At 43.4% G+C, this 14,380-nt stretch overlaps 1 protein-coding gene across 8 annotated transcripts in view; it reads left to right on the top strand.

Moving 5' to 3' along the window:
- The first annotated feature begins 2,678 nt into the window (after positions 1-2,678).
- DMXL1 (Dmx like 1) overlaps positions 2,679-14,380 on the top strand; it is a 91,685-nt gene continuing 79,983 nt past the window's right edge. For all 8 annotated transcript variants that reach the window (XM_076362569.1, XM_076362568.1, XM_076362567.1 and 5 more), the window contains exons 1-2: positions 2,679-2,791; positions 12,571-12,696. In XM_076362569.1, coding sequence (XP_076218684.1) covers positions 2,705-2,791; positions 12,571-12,696 — 213 coding nt within the window. In that variant the 5' untranslated portion in view covers positions 2,679-2,704. The remainder of the gene's footprint in view (positions 2,792-12,570; positions 12,697-14,380) is intronic.

Genomic DNA, 14,380 nt, shown 5'->3' with positions numbered 1-14,380 from the left:
GTGGGGGCAGGATCCAGGATATGGATGCATGTGGCTGGCATGTCATTACATAGGCTCTCACTCTATCCACAGAGGAGAGGATAAAAGGTAATACCCTTTCTGTTATGAAGTAAGCCAAACATCTTAATCTGAATAGTCACACAGACCAAATCTAGTCAGGAAGGAAATGAGAAGTTCCATATTTTCTTACCATATCAGCATGTTAGGGTGTGTCAGTTGTAAACACATCATATTGTGTTGTAATTAGATATAGATTAAAAAGCAGTTATCAGTAGAACTCTTCCTTTCATTCTTTTACTCGGTGTCCTGAGTGTCCCCTTCTTCCTGAATTCTTCATCTTCCTCAGACTGGGGTCTGGGATTGCTGCCTACTGTTACCCTGCTATCTCGTCATACTGCAAATCTTATGTGCTTTACACCTGTAGAGCGAATAAGGCTTGAGGAATCAATATGGTTCTGCAGGATCTTCAACCTTTTCTGTCTAGCGTATTCCAGAGCAGTCCTTGTAGGAAGAATATCAGCTGACTGCCGCCAAAGCTGGAGTGGTTCACAGTCTGAGCCCAGAAGTAGACGGCCATGATGAAAATCACAAATAAGGGCATCTTAGTGTTTTCAGTCATAATTCACTTTCTTGCTTAGAACCCAATGAAAATAATTTTTGTTAACTTAAAAATCCACTAAAGTTGCTTTATGAGATTCTGCAGCTGGCAGAAGGATAAGATCACTTATCAGTGATCAGCATTCCTGGCAAGGGTCAGATCACTATTCATTGATAGGATAATTTGAGAAGCTTTTTGATCCTTTCCAAAACAAAAGCAATTAGGGTGATTGCAGTTTATGACCAGCATGAGAAGACCATGGCTCTTTGAAGGAATGTCTATATGCACACAGTGCCAAATCTGATGGATTTTTCTCACATCAGACGGCTTTAGAAAATAGGAGGAACCTTTCTTTCATTTGCATGAATTATTGCACCAACCGGTATTATGGTGAGATACTTTTCAATCTGCTTTTCAAAGGATGCGAGGCTTATATTTACTAAAATAATGTGAGACACCATGCCCAAAAGGGTATGAGGTTGACCTTGCTTACACAAGGACTGGAAAAGTATCACAAGAAGAAAAGGCATTGCCATGTACAGGTACGTAATATCACCTTATAAATATTGTGGGATGTGATACACAAAGTTATGCCTATACATCTTGATTTTGTATTATTTCTTGGAACAGCTGGTGGGCAGAAGGAGGCTCTAATATTCAATAGTGGGGTAATGCAAGAATGAAAATCGATGTGGGAGCTGTAATTTACAAGGGAAAACACAAGTAATGCTTAAGTTTCTATGAGAAATTGATGGAATACTAAAAACTAGTTACAGTGGAAAGAAATATTAATAACGACATAAAGCGCTTTCAGCGTAGCAGAGAGAATGGCCACACTTTCTCACAATTGGGAGACACCTCAATCTTTCAGTCCATTTAGAGGTGAAGAGCTACTTAAATGTTGAGGTGCCCTGGTAGGACGGATCTGAAGACCCTCCTGTCATCCGAACATGCAGGTTACACTGCCTGTCACACTTGGGCCTGACTTGACCTTCTCTCATCTCGCTGGACCAAATCGGCCTCCGCTAATCCGGCTCTTAAGTTGCCTGTAAAGCAATACCCATCCTGGATGGCTCCCATTTTCTTTTTTCTCATGTTACGAGCAAGGTGCAAAACCCAGTTGCCTACAGCTAATCTGGCATCCCAGGAAAATGTCTTCTTCGTTTCCCAAGTCTCAGGGAGCCACGTCTCCCACCGCCAGATGCTTCCTCTTGTAATGGCCTGTGGCAAGGCTGCGGCCGAGTCCCTCTGAAATTATGTGGGCTGGAAGGGGATGCATTTGGGGTTATTGACTCTTGTAAGGGTTACCGACTCCTGCGTCCGCCCAGCGAGGCGGGAGGTGGAGCGGCAGGCTTGACAGGTTTTGAGTCCCCCTCCTTCAGCCCGCCCCCTGGGTCAGCCACATCGATCCCCTTGCCACCGGGCCGAGGCAGCATTTTCCAAGGCTATTTTAATAAGAAAATTAAATTCGTCATTGAGCTACCATGACCCACAGCCTGCCCCAGCGACCAGGGCCAGCCCAGGCAGGGCCAGCCGGCCCGCAGCACGCCAACGGCCCGCCCTCCGCGCCCAGCCTGCCCTCCGCGCCCAGCCTGCCCTCCGCGCCCAGCCTGCCCTCCGCGCCCAGCCTGCCCTCCGCGCCCAGCCTGCCCTCCGCGCCCAGCCTGCCCTCCGCGCCCAGCCTGCCCTGACGGGCGGCCCCGCCCCCGCCCCGCCCCGCCCCCCGCGGTGCCGGCCGCCCGCACATGCGCAGGCAGGACCCGCCCCCTCGCCCCTTTCTCCCCCTCCCCCGTGGCGGCCGGCGCGCATGCGCGGCAGCCGGAGCCGGCGGGGCGGCGGGGGCAGGCGCAGGGGAGAGGGGTCGTGCCGTTGGGGGCGGGCGGTGGCGCCTCCGGAGCGGGCTCTCGCGGGATCTCTCTCGGCGGGCACGGAGGCAGGGAGCGGGCAGGCGGCGAGGCCGGTGGCAGGGGGCGCTGCGCCTCCGCGCCCCGCCCGCCCGCCCGGCGAGGCTCCGCCCCGCAGTATGTGCCGCCGCCTCCTCCGCCGCCCGCGGGACGAGGGGCGGCCGAGCGGCAGGGGCCGGCGGGCCGGCGGCGCCCTCTCGCCATGAACCTGCACCAGGTGCTGACGGGGGCCGTGAACCCCGGGGACAACTGCTTCTCCGTGGGGAGCCTGCACGACCAGCCCTTCACGGTGAGTCCTCCGCCGGGGCCCGGGCGCCTCCGCCGGGCCCGCGCCCCTGCGCCGCGCTCCCGGGCGCCTGAGCCGGCGCCGAAAGCGGCTGCGTCAGGCGCGGCGGCGGCCAGCCCTTGGAGGGGGGCGGCTCGCCCCCGGTAACGTCGTCGGCCGGTAGCGGCACTGCCCGCCGCCGGGGGAAGGCTTCCCCGAAAGGCCTGCGGCACACCTGCCCGGGGTCGGGGCGGCGGGGGCAGGCGTGCAAAACTTTCCCGGAGCGGCGGCGGTTCCCGGGCCCGGAGGTGCGGGCAGCGTCTGGGGTGGGCGGGACGGGCGGCGTTTCTAGCGGGGCAGGGGTGGAAGGGGCGCGGGGCGAGTGCGGTGCCCGGCGGAGGCAGGCACGCACATGCCGCTCCTGGGGGGGTTTGCTAACGCAGGAAGATGGTGGCTTCGATGGAGGATTACATAAACGGCAGCCGGTACGTGCGACTTTCTGTGGAAGGGAATTTCAGGACTCGCTTTCAGTCAGATGGGTAATTAAAATGCGTACTGGTCGTAGTTGAAGAGCTTGAAACACCGTGCCTGAGCGTTAAGATTTTAAAACCATTTTTGAACTCCCTGTCGATGTTTATACTTAGAGCGGAGAAAAAATACTTGCAGTATTTAGTAAAGGCTAAAGCCTTTTATTGGTGTTTGTTTTCCTCCCTTTCACTCTTGTTTTGTAAACAGACTTCTGTTGTTGTGTTTTTCTTCCTACTCTCCCTCTAAAATGTACCCTTCCTGCCTTCTGTTTTGGGCTGAAGAGGAGTCAAATAAGACACAGCAAAGTTTCTTGGCGCACCACGTTTGGTATTTTTAACCTTACCTTTTCTTGGCCGCCCCTAATTACAGCGTAATGCGGTTTTGCGTGTGACAGGGGAATGATAGATAGAAATGCAAGAACTAAGAAACTTTTTCTTTTCTGTCCCGTCTGGTGTACACAGTTAAATTCAGCTGGCTACTTGCAGCTTCGCTCTGTGGCAGCGGCGCAGTGCCAGTGCTGGAAAGGTGGGGTGCAGTCAGCGTTCAGAGCGAAGCACCGTAGAGCTGCTTCCCCAGAGTTAGGCTGGCTTCGTAAAGTCATTTATCTACAGCCTTGTCTGGTGATGTGCTTGCTTCTAAAGCAATGAATCCTGTAAGTTCATGTTGGAGGACTTCCTGAACTGCAGCAATTGAGACTTCAAATTCCAACTTTCTGATTTTAGTGATTTAGATCAAGTGCCAAACTTTTTGATATCCAGAAATGTTGAAGACCCACCAGTGGTGGGAAACCATTTGGTAAGAGACAAGGAGGTTTGCTTTACAGGGAAACGCTGGTAAGCTTTCAAAATATGTTCTCGTAAGTTTCCCATTTCGATATCATTCTTTTTTGAGGGAAATAGTTCAGGTTATCAGTGTTACTGAAGCGCTCTCTGCCTGTTATGGCCTAACTTATCAAAAGTGTTAGAGCCCCCCAGTGCATAAGAAGAGTAAGAATCTCTCTTTGGGGAGAAAGGAGTGATTGCGAGGTGCAGTTATCAGTAACTGTTTCTATCGTCTCTTTTTTTACAAGAGCTATTTTGACATAAATATAGTAACAATGTTTCCTATAGACACATTCATCTTGCTTTGTTTTGTCCTTTGCCCCAGAAGGTTATTAATGGATTTCTTTTCCTCAGATTTAAAACTGCTAACAGAAGTATCCTCGACTGCTTCAGGGCTTTTTTTTTTTTTGTTGCTCTTACTCATTTTATACTGCTATGTTAAGTTCACGAGATTGCTCAGGATTAAGAAGTGAAAGGTACTGAAGCTAATTTCTACCTTTTTGGAAAGAAATGGTAGACTTGACGTTTAGAAAATCCAACAAGAAAAATGGACAGTTGCTTTCCCATATCTGAAGTCATGATATAAACATTAATAAGTATAAATACTGTTGAATGATATCTTAGAAATGGAAAAAAAAACCCCATGTCTCAGCAAACTTCTATGCGTTCAGTTTTTGTGGCTGAGAATTCATAGCAACTGATATTTCAGGGTTATGTACTGTACAGGTGGGGTGAGTTACCTTTGTCTGACAAGGTCTGTAATACCTTGATTTTTGGGGGGGGGTACAGTATGGCCCAGAATATTGTCTGATATGCCGCACTAAATATTTAAGGTGAAAAGTTCTAAAATACTACAGTTTTAAGCCAAAAATAACATTCTTCTTCTAAACTCTGAAAAACTGGAAGTGAAACTTGTAGAAAGTGCCTGTACCCGTTGAATTGCATGCACCTTTCTGAATACGTGCAGTTCTGTTTTAAAATGGTATTTGAGATACTCGTCCTAATAGTGTGCAGGTTGCAGAGGTTTCTTGTTCTGGCCTTTTTTTTTTTTTTTAGGATGTGACGTGTGGAGCTTGAGCTTCCTTAGAGAGAACGCTGATAAAGAGGTTTTGGCATGTCTTTTATTTATATATAGAAAAAAGCTCATGAGCATCAAGATATCATAAGAAGCATGCCTGTTGTTTAGCTGCTGAGAACGGGTGGTAATAACGTATGGCACACTGAATGAATGAGAACTCAGCCCTCAGAAGTCAGAATTTAACTGTTACTCTCTATGTGTTTCTCCTGAAATCTAATTGTTTTATTTTCTGTGCTTGTCCACAGTGGACAACATCCTTTGCCTTCTTTTGTTTTTCTCCGATCTGAAATATATGAGTAAAAACATTTGTTTAATAAGTTCATGGAGCTCATCACATAGGATACTGCTGTACTAGTTACTACTGAAGTTGTATTTAAGTTGTTGGGTAACCAGCACTGATACCCCTTTTGTAATTGGTTGACTTTGTGCATTTTTGCTTATTCGGTTCTGCTTCTGTAATTTTTTTAAAAATTTTTTTTTCCAAGTTTCAGAAGGGGGGGGGGGGGGGGGAATCACTATGAGCAATAGCAACTTTACAAGCACAAGTCCCAAGACTGGTAATGGAAGTCACAAAAGAGCGGGCTGTTTGTAGTGGTAAAAATTTGGGAAAGAAAGATAAATTGCATGGTTTATTTCAATGCAAGCAGAATCTTTTCTGGACAGATTTCCTCTCTGTATGTGGTTAAACTCATCCTGGACTTGAGACTTGCTTTGTATGATTGACAAAGCTGTGAACTTCAATTGTTAAGTTGAAAAGTACTTGGAAAATGTGTTTTTGGATAGTTTGGTCAGACCACACTGAATTTTCCAAAGATACTGGGTTGTGATACAAAGATTTCCAGCTTTGTAAAATTTTTTTGATAAATAAAAGTAGTTTCTGTGGCTCAATAAAATTGTTACTTGTCTGTCTAGAAAATACTTAACATTTTCTTTGTATTTAGAACTGTGTGTATATCTATAGTCAAGAAAATTAACTGATTGGTCATAAGAGTCACTCAAGAAGTCACACTGTTTACACCTGCTTCTTGACTGTGGTTTAGAAAAGGGAAGGAAACCTTTCTGATACTTTTCCACCTCCCCCCCCCCCCCCCCCCCCCCCCACTCCCCCCCGTTCCAGTTAACTTATTCTGAACTTAAGAAATGAATTGTTTTTTTAACTGAATTAATCTTTAAAAAAAAAAAGGATAAAACCTCTTTAAACTTCAATGAAAAGTGCAGTTTCAGTGAGACTTGATTATCTCAATAAACCTTGAGACCCATCAGTGATAAAAAATGGCCTTGATGCGGCTTTAGAATTACCTCCCATACAGTAAGTGAATCAGTTGCAAAACAAAAGAAGCAAAAGATAGTGTGGGTTGTTGAACTGGTAAGCTTCCAGTATAGCTATAGCGGGGAGAGATAATTTCCAAATAAGTTACTGTGAACTGTTAAATGTAGTCCCTTGGTCTGCTTCGGCTAGGTGGTTCTGTGTGACCTTAGGCCCAGCACAGAGTTCTGCATTACCTTTCTAGTCTGTATGTTTATCCCATATATATTTGCATGTGTTTATATTTATATTACTTTATAAATGCGCATGTGTGCACACATACTACTGCATTCACTTGTGGATAATAGCTGGCAATTTAGGGTAGGTGTACTTGTGCCCTTCATGTAAGAGATGTAGGTTAAATAAAGTTTGTGCAAGTTGTGCAAGATAATGTGCCAGTCCCTATGTAGCTGTAGCTATGTCAGTACATAGAAAAAGTATATAAAGAGGGTCAAGTATAAGGGAAATAATTGCTTTAGAGGTGCTGTGCTATGTGCTATGTAAGAGGTCAAGGTGCCTGCTCATTTGCTTTTCTTCTGTTGAGAGTAGAGTCTGATTTGCCAATACCATTCTCTGTTTTTAAGAGTTGGTTATATCGGGCTTTTACTTTAGAAAGAAAATGGAATAGTTCATATAATTGTCTGTACTATTTTCTGTTAAAACTAACATGCTTTTAAAGCACTGTTATTGCCAAAATATCTGTTAATCTTCTCCAAAGAAATATGATTTTAGAAATAAGAACTGACGTCAGAATAAAAGAATGGGTTGAAATTGTGTCAAAACCCAGTACTGCCTGCAAAATCAGATTTATTTTCACAGGCCTGAAACATCTTTCACTTCCTAATTTCAGACTTGTTTTGCTATGTCAACAGCTAGTGAAATCCATGTTCATGCAGCTTGAACTAGTTCTATCTTGTTTGTTTGTGTAACAGAAGAACAAAGCATTGTTTAATAAACATTCCAAGAACATGATAATGTCAACATTATCTGCTTGTCCCATTGTGCAAAGACAACTTTCTTGTAAACATTCTAGGACATTCTTAAGGTGAAAGACTTTTATGGCCTGCCAAAATCGGACTTAGAGGCTCTGCTTGCTTTAAAAAGGCATCTTGGGGTTTGTTTTTTTTTTTTAAAACTAATATATATTTAGGAATTCTTTCCTAGTTGAACTGTATGGCAGCATTTTGTGTGCCCCCCTCTCCAGCCCATGTCTCCCTCCCCCGCCAAGGGCCAGGTAATGTAGACAAGAGTGTAGATATAAGAAATGCTTATACTCTGAAATTGCTTCTTCCCCTACGTGTAATAGAACACTTGAATTACTTTTTTTCTTAGTTTCCATAACTTATAAAAAGACAATCTCAGTAGCTTCTGTGAAAATGAAGATGAGGTGATGGGTGAACTATTGTGGATAAGTCTTGCAGTAAGAAGTAGATAAAGTTGACTGGTCAGCAGAATTCATTTTTGTTGTATCTGAGAGACTATTAGGGTATAGAAAGTATACCTTACTCCTGAGTACTGACTTCCATTATACCATGCTAAAATACCTCATACAGTTTTCTGAGGTGAGAAAAATGTAAGTATAAAATTAATCCAGCAGTTAGTTTTGTGCTCTTGTTTTAGAGAAATGTCTTTCTAAGATACTACTGCTTCTAAACCTCATTCAGAACTGGAGTCTGTGAGTGAGTATGAGGATGTGACTTCTCTGCACAGAGACAGTCTAATGGACGAGTTGCAGTGGGGACAGCAAAGAACAAAAGGAAGGACACCTTAGGAGGAGGGGAAGGAACACTCAAGCTTCCCTCCCAGAGTGTCTGGTCAGTGTGAGGTGTAATGGGACTGGGATGGTAGGCAACAATAGAAAAGGGAGCCTGTTGCACTTTCATTTGCCAGACAGCTTCATTACCTTCTATTCAGATACTTTTTTTTCTATGAAATATAGAGCTTCCTTCCCCTCTGCATCCTTTGCCTTTTGTCTTTGAAATTGTGGTTCTCCTGCAGGCAAACATTGACTGAACGTCAAAAATAACCTCCAAGTCATCATCCTTCTGCTTGGCTGTAGTTATATTTGGAAGCTCTTTGAAAATGCTTTTTTTTTTTTTCCTTTCCTACCTCTTTGGGGACAGATCAGCTCTGCAGGCTTATGAGCTAGTCACTGGTTCTGCAGCTTATTGGGGATTGGGAAGTCAATGTGACCAAGTATGATCTAATCCATCTGAATAGACTGATGTCAGAAGTGATTCTTTTTTTTTCCGAATGTCAATTTTTTTTCAGCTAATATGGAGAATTATGAGAACGTAAGGATGGAATGACTGTATTTTTCTTCCAAGAACAAGATTTTAAAAGGGCACTTGTATTGGGTTTGCATGGCAAGGTTTTGATAGCGGGGAGACTACAGGGGTGGCTTCTGTGAGAAGCTGCTGGAAGCTTCCCCCATGTCGAATAGAGCCAATGCCAGCCGGCTCCAAGACAGACCTGCCGCTGGCTAATGCCAAGCCAGTCAGCAACAGTGGTAGTGCCTCTGTGATAACATATTTAAGAAGGGGTAAAAAACCAAACCTCTGCAACAGCAGTTGCAGCAGGAGAGAGGAGTGAGAGTATGTGAGAGGAACAACCCTGGAGACACCAAGGTCAGTGAAGAAGGACGGGGAGGATGTGCTCTAGGCGCCAGAGCAGAGATTCACCTGCAGCCCGTGGTGAAGACCATGGTGAGGCAGGCTGTCCCCCTGCAGCCCATGGAGGTCCACAGTAGAGCAGATATCCACCTGCAGCGCATGGAGGACCCCATGCCAGAGCAGGTGGATGCGCCCAAAGGAAGCTGTGACACCATGGGAAGCCCACGCTGGAGCAGGCTCCTGGCAGGACTTGTGACCCCGTGGAGGACCCACGCTGGAGCAGTTCATAAAGAACTGTAGTCCATGGGAAGGACTCACATTGGAGAAGTTAATGGAGGACTGTCTCCTGTGGGAAGGACCCCACGCTGGAGCAGGGGAAGAGTGTGAGGAGTCCTCCCCCTGAGGAGGAAGGAGTTGCAGAGACAATGTGTGATGAACTGATTGCAACCCCCATTCCCTGTCCCTCTGTGCCGCTGGGGAGGAGGAGGTAGAGAAATCAGGAATGAAGTTGAGCCCAGGAAGAAAGGAGGGGTAGGGGGAAGGTGTTTTAAGACTTAGTTTTTATTTGTCATTATCCTACTCTGATTTGATAGGTAATAAATTACATTAATTTTCCCCAAGTCGAGTCTGTTTTGCCTGTGACGGTAATCGGTGAGTGATCACTCCCTGTCCTTATTTTGACCCACGAGCCTTTCATTATATTTTCTCTCCCCTGCCCAGCTGAGGAGGGGAGTGATAGGGCAGCTTGGTGGGCACCTGGTGTCCAGGCAGGGTCAACCCACCACAGCACTCCTGTTGCCCCACCCTGGTCTGGATTCTGACGAGTGCATTTATAATTAATTGTTAGAACTGAGAACCGCTGGGATGAGAAGATAATCCCTAACTTTTCTTCAGAAAGTTCATCCCCAATTTGACAAACGTTTTTTTTTTTAAACACACAGCATATGAAGTTGGGCAAGAAATTAGTATTAAACATAAAATAATAGCATCTTTAAACATAGCAAAAGGGAGGAGGAGCTATAGCTCTTGGACAAGAATTTATATTCATAAAGGGGACATTTTCAGGAAATGGCAAGTCTAGGATATTTGTGTACTTTTTTTGAGCTACTGCTATCCGGCACAGCCTGGGTTAGCAGGAGGTAGCCTGAGTTCTGATGCTATTTTAAATCTTTGTTCCTGATACATTGATGAATATACCAGTTCCTAAAGACTCCAGTGTGTAGTGTTTGATAGTTACTTTAGAGTTCTTCCAGTGCAAAATGCCAAGTGTATTCAGGATTTTTTTTATATGTTAAAACTGGTTGAGTTCTTGATCCCATTAAAATGGTTAGTTTATGAACTTCAGCATTGCTGCTAAAGGTATGTGTTACTATATATGCTAGTTCTTGCTTACCATGGTGGAAATACTGTAGTGTGACGCTATGTGATCTCAGGCTTGCATGTGAAGCTAGAAATGGAGAGAACCAGATGGGAGAAATCTAGTAAGTCTGTAAAAGTGCTGATGAGGCCTAGAGGGCCATACAGACGAGCCGGTGGGCTCAATATAGTCTTTGGCACTTCAGTCTTTTAAAGATATTTTTAATAAAGCCATGTTATCTCTTTAAAGTGAAGCACCTTTTTTTTTCCCTTAAAATTGCCTCCATATGGAATGGTAAATTCAACAAAGTGGCTTTGGGAAAAATTATATATGTAGTACTTCTGAATAACCTTTGCCTGGTGGACTAATGACTTAATCAGTGAGTCACCAGGTGAGATGGTTTTTAACTAAAGAAAAAAGTGTTCTGCAAGGAACAGGTCCAAAGTTCATGTCATTGTGATATCAAAATAATCACTTTAACATCTGAACAAAAAATAGTGCTCAATCTCCTCTTTTGGAATGAGTTTTAAATTAGACTGCTTTGGCACCTACAGTTTAGTATGTCAATTTGTAATAAATGCTGCTCTTTTGACAGGAGGAATTATACTGCTTGAACCTCTTGTGGAACTGAAGAGGGGACAGGACAGGAAGGGGCTCAAAAACCTGACCAATAGTAAATGATCATAAATAAATATATGGTTATATTTAGTCTGCAGAAGCATTCTAAGCAGCATTTTCAATTATCAGGTTATTTTAAGGGTGGCTGGTGGCCTGCTGGTTGGAAAGTAATAACTGAATATTGGCTGAGAATGGTGATCATAGTCTTCTGGGTAAGATTGTTTTGTGAAATATCACTGAACCCTTTGTGGGGAAAACTGTCTTTGAACCAAAATCTCCATATTTTTAATTTTATTTATTTTAATGTATGTAATGGTATGATAGTCTTGGTCAGGCTTGGCTAAAAGTACTCTTTCACGTGAAACACCTGAAAACATGATAATCAGATTTCAAATTTGTAAATCTAACATACAAGTTTTCTGCCTTTTTTCAAGTCAAAAATGTTTTTAGTTAATATACTGGAAATTAGTAGTGTTGGTTGTAAGGCACGATCATTTATGTCAGTATATGGAAATCTTCCATTTGTACTTTTTGTGAGACTGTTCTGCTCTTGAATCTTTTGGCCAACTAAAATGGCATTTTTGGCCCTTTTATTGTTCTCTTGCTCTCTAACAGAATACTATTTTTTGCGCTCTTAATTTTGTTGCTGCCTTCCTGCCTCTAACTTTTTAATGCTTGTGCATTCCTTGTTCTAGGACTCTCATCCTTGAATGCTATATTCTTATGCTTATTGGATTATTCTGCTCACTGTTGTTTCCACAAGTTTCTCCAGTGTTTAATCTTTCTCCATTTTAATCTGTGCTCAGTTTCTAACAAAACTTGCATAAAGGTAGGAAGAAATTTTGACTCAGACATTGCAGTACTCAATCAGCTGGCTCCGTGAGTGTGTTAGATATATCCAATTATTTAGTGACAATATAAATTTAAGAGAAAATAAAATTAATCCAGGGAATGCAAGTAACAGGAGACTCAACAAGTCTGAAAGCACAGCTTTGCTTTTCTATAACTAAGCTTCACTCTGTTACCCTTCTGAATTTTTCCTTTACTAAATTCCTTACTAAATGCTTTGTACCATTTTAGCTCCTCAGGTCTATTTCCCCTTTTCAAAAATTTATTTTTAAATGCCTCTGTCTCCAGTCTAGGAAATATCTTATTTTCCTACTTTACGTGAACTTTGTTCATCGTGCTTTTTCTTTTCTCTTAGATGTTTTCATAACTCCATCTTTTTTGCCACTTCTATCTTGAACCACTGTTTGCTTGTTATGCAAATTTTGTGATGCACTTCTAAGCATGGAGGAAGAGTAACTTGCCACTTCTGTTGCTTGATTTAAAACGTAGACATCTGTCTGATCTCTGCAAATACCTCTGTACTTCTCTCTGTAATGTTCTACAAGGATAGGATATGTGTATTATGCTGTTTCATACTTCACTGATATGCTGTAAATAGCTAAAGCTTTAATTATTGTTTCTTTTTTCTTTTTAGGCATATGCATCAGGATGTGATATTGTGGTATTGGGGACTGACTTTGAAAGATTACAGATAATCCCTGGAGCAAAACATGGAAACATTCAGGTGGGATGTGTGGACTGTTCAATGCAACAGGGGAAGGTACGTAGAGCAGCGTTTCTAATAATGTTCTAGCAATGTCATGTTAAGCGCCTTCTCAATAGTGTGGATACTTGCAAGTTAAAGCAAATACAGAAGAGTGAATAGTAAAATGGCTGATTGGTTCACGTCTTTATTTGTGGTAAGCAGCACAGTGAATGTGAAATAGTAACCATAGATGTGAGATTGTAGAAGATATGTAGGGCTGCACAGGAAGATACAGATACGCACAGGGCTGCATAGAGGAGATAGCAAGAATTTGTCTAAAAGATGAGTAAGGTGGAAGCAAAGGTAGTTTATTCACTATGGCTTCACACTACTGGGCTTGTCATCGACATGCTTTGACATGTTAGTGGCTGGTAGCAAATGAGTGCTTCCACAAAAATCACTTTCAGGTCATCCAGAAAAATGGCATCCTTTTCAAGCAATTGAAAAAGGCTTAAAATTGCTTTTGGACAGGGTTTTGCTTTCTTGAATTCTCAGCTTTTCTTTTTCTTATGTAGGTAAACTGGATCAGAAATGTTGTATTTTAGACACTATTAGGTTTCAAGTCCTTTTTACAGAGGTCTTTCTTAATTGTTCTGTCACAGTAAAAAAGAAATAACCAGTTAACTATACATTGGGATATCACAGTGTGATTAAGCTATTCACCAGCTCAGTAGGAGCTGTGTCTGGGTACATGTTGGCTCATCTAAGACGTCTTGTTTTACTTTGTTGCTTTCTTTAAGCCTGTCCTAGTGTCGTGGCTTAACCCCAGTTGGCAACCAAGCACCACACAGCCTCTTGCTCACCCTCCCCCCCACCCAGTGGGATGGGGGGAAGAATCAGAAGACCAAAAGCAAGAAAACTTGTGGGTTGAGATAAGAACAGTTTAATAATTGAAATAAAATAATAATAATAAATTGTAATGAAAAGGAAAACAACGAGAGAGAAAGAGAGGAACAAAACCGAGGAAAAATAGGTGATGCAACCACTCACCATCTGCTGACTGACGCCCAGCAAGTCCTCGAGCTGTGATCAGTGCCCCCCAGCCAACTCCCCCCAACTCTCCCTCCCCAGCTCCCCACAGTTCATATACTGAGCATGACATCACATGGTATGGAATATCCCTTTGGCCAGTTTGGGTCAGCTGTCCTGGCTGTGCCCCGTCCCAGCTTCTTGTGCACCTGCAGCCTTCTCAGTCGGTAGAGCATGGAAAACTAAAAAGTCCTTGACTAGTGTAAGCACTGCTTAGCAACAACTAAAACATTGGTGTGTTACCAACATTATTCTCATGCTAAATCCAGAACACAGCACTGTACCAGCTACTAGGAAGAAAATTAACTCTATCCCAGCCAAAACCAAGACACCTAGTGAGGAGATAATGTGAGCCTTCTGCACATCACTACAGGCCTTATGAGTTGATGAGAGCTTTGGTTAGATTTTGGTGTCCATCTAGAAACAAGACCCCTGCATGGAAACCAGTTCATGTTTACATGTGAAGTCTATGATGATGATCCTCAGCCACTCTCTGTTCCCGCTTTTTAACATTTGAGTGATGAACTCTTGAAATGGTAGTGAAGGCACATAAATGAAAATGAGGAAATGTTCTCCTCTGTCTCTGGTACTTCATAGCCATAAAGACTGCATGTGTTTCTCCATTGGCTGCTGTTAACGAGAAAGTTTTTTTTAATTCACTGGCCATATA

The sequence above is a fragment of the Aptenodytes patagonicus genome, chromosome Z (assembly GCF_965638725.1).
Source record: "Aptenodytes patagonicus chromosome Z, bAptPat1.pri.cur, whole genome shotgun sequence".
Taxonomy (NCBI): domain Eukaryota; kingdom Metazoa; phylum Chordata; class Aves; order Sphenisciformes; family Spheniscidae; genus Aptenodytes; species Aptenodytes patagonicus.
Note: the sequence above shows the minus strand (reverse complement) of the source record. Positions and strands in the feature narration are given on the sequence as shown.